General features: G+C 42.2%; 2 protein-coding genes and 1 long non-coding RNA gene across 8 annotated transcripts in view; 2 read left to right on the forward strand and 1 right to left on the reverse strand.

The window, feature by feature from the left end:
• The first annotated feature begins 330 nt into the window (after window positions 1-330).
• Window positions 331-1751, forward strand: LOC107756854 (uncharacterized). Its single transcript, XM_016574161.1, has 2 exons — window positions 331-533; window positions 722-1751. Exons 1-2 carry the CDS (start codon window positions 331-333, stop codon window positions 1509-1511), a joined length of 993 nt encoding a protein of 330 aa, XP_016429647.1. The 3' UTR covers window positions 1512-1751.
• Window positions 1752-3166: 1415 nt separating this feature from the next.
• On the reverse strand, window positions 3167-4426 carry LOC107756868 (uncharacterized). The gene is made up of 2 exons (XR_001641872.1): window positions 4214-4426; window positions 3167-4159 (listed from the first exon to the last, which is right to left on the reverse strand). It is a non-coding gene; the product is annotated as an uncharacterized LOC107756868 (long non-coding RNA).
• Window positions 4427-4971: 545 nt separating this feature from the next.
• The window catches only part of snx16 (sorting nexin 16), a 6838-nt gene continuing 4309 nt past the window's right edge, over window positions 4972-7500 (forward strand). For 2 of the 6 annotated variants that reach the window (XR_001641870.1, XM_016574176.1), the window contains exons 1-3: window positions 4974-5427; window positions 5694-5972; window positions 7487-7500. The exon at window positions 7487-7500 is cut by the window's right edge and continues 73 nt beyond it. Coding sequence is in view for 5 of the 6 variants with exons in the window: in XM_016574176.1 (XP_016429662.1) it covers window positions 5721-5972; window positions 7487-7500 (266 nt within the window). In the remaining variant the exon portion in view is untranslated. Of the gene's footprint in view, window positions 5429-5453; window positions 5505-5668; window positions 5973-7486 lie in introns of those variants that run through there. The other 4 variants (XM_016574180.1, XM_016574177.1, XM_016574178.1 and 1 more) reach the window with 4 other exon arrangements.

Below are 7500 nucleotides of genomic sequence, written 5' to 3' on the forward strand. Positions count from 1 at the left end.
TTATATATTATTATAATGATATAATCTTATTAAGTATTATTAATATTTCAATAAGTCCAAACTTCATATTTACGATTGTAATAAGTAAATAAAAATAAAAGTCCAGTTGTCATTTTATAACTTTTAATACAATATTGCAAACTACAGTTTCTTGGCTTGTAAGGAACATTTGTGACAGATTTGGCTTGATTCTGATCCTGTCCAGTCGCCGAAGGGTCACGCGTGCCGTTTGTAAACACCTGTATTAACCCTTCGTCTCTCTCTCTCTCTCTCGGTGAACTAACCCTTTAAGAACAGAGTGAAGACGCCTGAACTTCTCTTTGCTTCCAGATGATGCAGTTTCAAGGACGATTAAAGTTCCTTCAGGGTCAGAGGAAGAAGACGGCGTCCGGAGCGCTCCTGCGTCCTCAGCTAGCGCTGTTCTGTGTCGCTGTGCCTCTGCTCCTGCCCTCCATCACCGAGACGAAGATGAAGAGCGGCGTGATGAAGGGCAAACACAGGAACCCTGGCGTTCTCACCTCATTAGATCACAAGTAAGAGCAGATTCTTTCCTGCTTGTGCAGTTCAAAAACAGCCCTTCATGAGACTGTCTATAGTTTGGAGAATTACATTCTTTGCATTACTATATTTTCAGACTAATATTGCACAGATTCAGGCATGATGGAGAGTTATGGGAACAGTTAGTGCTGATTCATGAGTCTGTGTGTGTTTGTCTCGGCAGTGACAGAGACGATCCTCTCAGGCCTCTCGCTCTTCTGAGGCCACACATGAGCGAAGACAACGTCAAGTACAGGAGCGAAGGTCCCTACGGTCCAGACGAGCCTCTGAACTTCTGCAGGTCGAGCGGTCAGAACCTGGACTGCGGCGCGTGGCCCGTGAGAAGCTCCGGCGCTCGGCTCTGCAAACACACGCACTACGGTAAACCGTATCGATCGGCCCCTGGATATTACAGTAACAGAGCTGAGGCATACGGGAGCGCCGCGCACGACGACTACAGCACAGACGGCATCAAGAGCGAGAACTTCTGCTACGAAGATCCCGGCGAGGGATACGAAGCACACGTGATGATCGAGCCGCTCGTAAAGCTGGAGCAAGACTCTGACGCGGAGAACGGCTGCGGACGGCCCTGGACGGAGCTCGAGCGTTTCCCGAACGGCACGCAGATGAAAGCGGAGGGTGGATACGGCGCGCAGTACTCCTCCTGCCAGAGGCTGAAGGGAACGACGTACAGCAGTCATTATCCCTCTAACGCTTACGGAGGGGCACGACCGCTCAAGTGCGTCCTGAACAGAGAAGCAGTGAACTCTCAGTGTGTGGACGCCTACGCTGCTGACTACAGAGGGTACGTACAGCACGACTACAAAACGGGTTACGAGGTCAGAGGTCACGGGCTGCTTCACTGCATCAAACAGGAGCCCGTCGACGCTCCGCTGTGGCACGACATCCACAGCACCGGCCAGAGGAACAACACGAGCTGTGCCAAGATCAACCCGTGCGTCTTCATGCAGTAGCGCTTCACTTTCATTCTGCCATTTATTCAGTTTGAATCTGGACACTCATGTGCTGCGTTTCAAACCCACAATCATCCTGTTGCTGGCACACACACAAACACACAACACTGCAAAACATGATGTTCTTCCTCAGGATTTCTGCCTTGTTTTTCAGCACATATATCCAAACATCCTTAAATCCAGATACATTTACTGGAGATGCAAAATGACTTGATATATGTGACCCTGCAGCACAAAAGCAGTGTTAAGTCGCTGGGGTATATTTGTAGCAATAGCCAACAATACATTGTATGGGTCAAAATTATAGATTTTTCTTTTATGCCAAAAATCATTAGGATATTAAGTAAAGATCATGTTCCATGAAGATATTTTGTAAATGTCCTACCGTAAATATATCAAAACTTAATTTTTGATTAGTAATATGCATTGCTAAGAACTTCATTTGAACAACTTTAAAGATGATTTTCTCAAGATTTAGATTTTTTTGCACCCTCAGATTCCAGATTTTCAAATATTGTTCTATCCTAACAAACCATACATCAATGGAAAGCTGATGTATAAATCTTGACCCTTAATTGACCCTTATGACTGGTTTTATGGTCCAGGGTTACATATGAAATCTTGATTTCTGAAAAAGTGTTCAAAATTGAGTTTACAAGAACAACTATCTGTTTTTCCTTTGAACTTTGTTGTTGTTGTCTGAGCTCATTGACAGATATTTGTTCGGTTTTTTTTCAAGCTTTAAGTCACTCATTTAGATTCATTTTTTCAGAAAACAAGACATTTTTGCTTGTATTTTGAGTCAAGAATGTTTAATTTTTGTACTGAAAAACAAGACAAAAATACTAAGAAAATCATTTATTGCAGTGAAGTTTTTTGTCAGGTTCAGCGTCTGGGTTAGATTTTCTTTGGTGGGCTTTCATTATGTTCTTCTATGCACTTTTGTATAGTCAGGCTAATATTTCTTTCTTATTTTCTCTGTTTATTGAAAATGGACAAGTAAAAATTACTAACATAAAAATGAGAACAGAAAAAAATGACAATAATCTGAAATTATTCTGTTTATTTCATTTGAAATAGTAAAAGACAAAGATTGATTTGAAGGTTCAGGATTTGCTGAGAGTCTAATAATACATCATCATGATCACTGGTTTACTTTTAGCAGTTGTTTTATTAAAGCATTTCATCTGCATGTTTATGAAGTATTTAAAGGTTTAAAAACGGAAGGATTTCATCTGAAGTTTGTGTTCAGATATCAGCCGGATCAACGACACAAATCTTCTTATATCTCACTAAACAGCCAAGAGGTGAAAAAACAAACTAATATGTTGAAGCAGACCAGTAATAAAACATATTCAATAATAAAAGTCAAATATTTAGGCTCTTAAACATTGTGATGTTAAATTCGCTTCAGCATTGATGAGTGTTTAATAGAGCATGCTCTGAAGTTTCTGAAGACTTTATATAAAACTACTGTTTAAAATGTATCAATAAATAGTAAAGTATTAATAAATAATAATAATAATAATGCTGCACTTGCACTATTGGGGCTAGAAACCCTGCGAGACGTGATGTCCTCGTGACACGCTTGGCTTCCTGGTGATTAATGAGCTGTTTCTGGAAGGTTCATTTCTAGCAATAATTTGTATTTATTGTTTAATGACCTTTTGCACTTTTTCAGGAAGGATTTTAACATGACGTTTTGCCTCTGGCATTCAATATGGGCAATAAATATTAACAGAAGATACAGTGATGCAAAGCAGCAACACTCAAATGTGGGTCTTCCTGTTATATTTATTACTTTTATAAAAATAAAAATCTTGTATGACAAAAAGTCCACGCATATGTACTATTGTAGTGTCTTGCTATGAATAAGGGCAGAAATAATCATTTCCACTTGTGATTCACATTCTCCTTTTGAACACTTTAATAAGTGTGTGAGTAATAGCCGTGAATTTGTCAGACATAAACAGATCTGCAGAGGCCAGTATTTTGGGGGGAAAGAATGTTTACCAGAACATTATGTGACAACAGAAGATTTTTAAAGCTTAAATCAGGGTTCTGCTGTAATGAAGCAAACACAGAGAGACCCAACTAGTTCCAGCAGGTGGAGATGATTTAATCCAGTTTAACCCTGATCTGCTTCAGCAGCTGTAGTGACGTGGAGCTGGGATTAAATCATCCGTCGAGATGAATTATTCAACTGAAGCAGTGAATCTACTTTGAATTGAGCGGCTTTGCTCTTGATGCACACGTCATCAGGATGAAATAACCCTGCCGCATCAGATGCCCCGCCCACCGCCACTCAACACTCACTCCTATTGGTGCTGACATCGTCTGGTGGGCGGAGCTTGTCTCTTCACTCACACCTGTAAGAAACGCCTCAGACTGTAGATATCGTTCATAAACATGTTTGTTCACACTCATGATCATTTCTGCATGGACACAAACACTCGTTATCACCATCACAAAGCATTTACACGTCTGAAAAGTAAGTCCAGTAAAAGTTGAGACTCTGTCTAAGATGTAATTTGTGTTTAAAGTGTTTAAGGGTTTAAAATCCTATCAGCTTGTGCAACATCAGATCTGTAAAACTGCTGTAGGGCGACATCTAGTGGTCATCTGAATCAGCTCTCCAGCTCCAGGATCTGCATGAAAAATATATTCCAGAGACATGCAGAAACACTCTCGAGTTTTCTCACAGGCGTCTGTCAGTCTGTCTTCTTCAGCTGGGCCTCTGCGGGTCTGTAATGGGAGATTATTTGTCCCAGTATGAGAGAGTTTATGAGCAGAAACAGCAGCCCGGCGATCCAGATGAGAGCGAAAGTGTTCCAGCCCTCGAACTCCAGATAATACGCCGGCGACAGCCACAGCGCCTGCGAACACGACAGACGGCTGCCCAAACCACAGACTCACGCTGTTAGCATACGTGATGTCTGAACACACATTTTCAACATCCCTCCCTCACCCAACCGGACCCCGCGGTCTCTTTACAATGGGGTACATAATGGATAGAAAAGATGGAAACACATTTCTAACACATAAAAAAAAGAAAGTGCTTTGTTATTATGACTTTTGATCTCATTATGAATGTCATAATTTTGACTTTTTTTCTCATAACTGTAATTGTTAAGGTCATAATTAAGCCTTTTTGCTCATAATTTTGTTCATTTTATGCCATAATTATAGTCATACTTTTGTTAACCTCATAATTATGATTTGTCGAAGCATGGTTTTTATTTCCTATGTAGCAAGAGTGAGTTTCCACATACAGGTCAGAACAGATGAGATGATGAACACAGACCCAAGCATTAAACACACATCTGCTAAACAGTACGCGTGCTCGCTGTCTGTCACCTGTGTGATGAACCGGGAGGCGTCGGTGAACACGTGATAATCCACATCCGTGTACTTGAGCTGCAGATTCTGATCCTGATACACACCGAAGCACAGCAGGGAATCAAGCTTCCTGGAAGCCCACACTTCCGTGTCCCGAGTCCACGTGACTGCAGATCACAAGAGTCTGACCAATCGGAGAAGTGCCATGAAACACCGCCTCTTTTGTACCGCGCGACTCATTTCTGTCACTGCTTCTTCTTCTTCTTTCTTTACGGCGGATCGCAGACTTATAAGTGCATTACCGCCATTTCTGTCACTTCGACATTGATCAATATATTCATGTGTACAGTTTGTTCAGGGATTTTACTGTTCGATTAAAACGAAACAAACCTTGAAAACAGAACATATGGCATCAGTCCAGTGCGACCGAAGCGATTTTTGAACCGATATTAGTTATTAGCTATTTTTTTGTTTGTTTCAAGCGTACCATGCGCGTCATCTCCGCCGTGGCGTGATGACGTTTTTCCGGCCGAGCGTCAGACGGTGGATGGAGGAATAACAGCGCGCAAAACATACAGTAAAGATGAACATATTCACTTATTATTACTACTATAGAACATGTGAAATGCGGCTGAATTACACAAGATAATCAAGTATGGTGAACATTTGCTGTTGTTTGGTTATCGCGTGTTGTTTGTTTGGCTTTAGTCATGAATCACTGTGACGTCACCTCCCGTCGCGCTGATTTTTCTCCTCAGACTGTTTGTGTGTGTTTATATTCCTAACGCCACTCGAGCTGTCCTCTCAAACCTCCTCAGGACGACTGCTCGTGTGTCTCCGCAGGCCGTGACTGCGACCGTGTGTGGAGCGATGGCCACACCGTTTGTTCCGGTACCCGTGCCCATTGAGCGAGCTCCGCGGGCGGACAGCAGGAGAGAGAGAGCCGCGGCTCCGGACAGATGCCCGAGTCCCGTCACCCGCGCCAGGCTCAACGGCACCGAGCGCTCGGTGGAATTTTCCAGCTACCCGCTTCCAGAGACTCCGGGACAGAGCTGGGAGGAGCGGCCTATCACGCCCACCGTGCTGGGGTACGAGGTGATGGAGGAGAGGGCCAAATTCACAGTGAGTCCTTCAGATGTTACATTAATCACAGCAGACCCAGCTTCAGGATTGGTCAGGATCAGCTCAGTTTCTACAGAGATAGTCTGGTTCAGCGGCAGGACCCACATTTCTTCTTCTTCTTCTTTGGAGTTTTACGGCAGTTGGCATCCATAGTGTTGCATTAGGACCCACATTTCTCTCGGTTTCTTCTCAGTAGTAGAATTGAGTAAGAACTGCAGCAGGTCTCTCTTCGTGCTCATTGGTTTGTGAGTCATGTGTGTCTGACCAATCACAAGCTGTAGCCCCGCCCTCTAGCTCAGTGGTTCCCAAACTTTTTGCAGGGTGCACCCCTTTCTAGTGTTTGACACATGTCAAGCACCCCCACCACCATACTCCGGTTAAACACCACATTTTTTTACTGCAATACAAGTGTTCACTGTATACAGGGCTTGACAATAACTCTTTTGCTCACCAGCCACTGTGGCTAGTGGTTTTCAAAATTACTAGCCGCTCAGCATTTTCACTGGCCACAATTTTGTTGCTGGAAAATTACATTTTATGTGACTAAAGTTACTGCATATTAAAAAATATTTGAATTGATTTCCAGGTCCTTTTTTTTTTTTTGCCTATAAAAAGGGCATTTCCCCCTAACCTTATTAAATGCATGTGTCATCTTTTATATCAAATTCTTACATTTTATTAATAATTACACTTAATATAATAAGACTCTATAGGGCTGTTACCAATCAAATGAAATCAGTATTAACAAAACCAAATTTTCCACTGCTGGAGAAACAGAAGCAGCTGAAGTGGCATTTAGATGCATTTACACAGACAATTTAATGAAGCTGAAATGTAGCATGAATTTGGTGCTTCCCTAATTCGATGTTTTAATAAGATTAGATTAGTTGTCCGGTCGGGCAAGTAAAATTCTCTTTCACTTGCCCCTTCAAAAAAAGCACACAGATCATCAAAAGCATTCTCTCGCGCACCCCTGCTGGTCGGTCTGTGCACCCCAGTTTGGGAACCGCTGCTCTAGCTTATCCCTCGTGATGGGAGAAACCAGAACATGCATGTTTTTACAAACTGCAAATGTAGTTTAAAATGACATGTATGTATGTATAAGACGTGTTCCTTTATTGGATTGGTTGGCCTGTTTTGGGTGTTTTATGGCTAATCAGGCATGGATAAGAGACAATGAACTACTGCTCTTCCTTTTTATTATACAAATGTGCTATTAAAATGATGAAAACTGATCTAAAATCAGGTAAAAACCAAACAGACGCTGGTTTATGGGTTCACTGAGATCATCAACAGTGACATTCTGAAAAGTTTTTAAACGGTTTATAAGCCTGATTTACTGAAATCAAATGATGAAGGCAGTGCTCCGAACCACTGATTGGAAACAAGAGATTTGAGGGGCTGTTGTAGCTGGGAAAGGGGCTAAAGATCATGAGTCGTATTGGTCTGATGATTCTGCTCAGTGTTGTCTTCTGTCTGGTGTGTAGAAATGACTAAATGTCCATCTGCTGCAGGTCTATAAGGTTCT

Source organism: Sinocyclocheilus rhinocerous, unplaced genomic scaffold, assembly GCF_001515625.1.
Source record: "Sinocyclocheilus rhinocerous isolate Xijiao unplaced genomic scaffold, SAMN03320098_v1.1 scaffold5890, whole genome shotgun sequence".
Taxonomy (NCBI): Eukaryota; Metazoa; Chordata; class Actinopteri; order Cypriniformes; family Cyprinidae; genus Sinocyclocheilus; species Sinocyclocheilus rhinocerous.

Excerpts from the sequence above, each read along its gene's own strand:
- LOC107756854 (XM_016574161.1), top strand. The coding sequence starts at position 331 with ATGATGCAGTTTCAAGGACGATTAAAGTTCCTTCAGGGTCAGAGGAAG. Across the intron at positions 534-721 it reads CTCACCTCATTAGATCACAA|TGACAGAGACGATCCTCTCA; the intron begins GTAAGAGCAGAT and ends TTGTCTCGGCAG.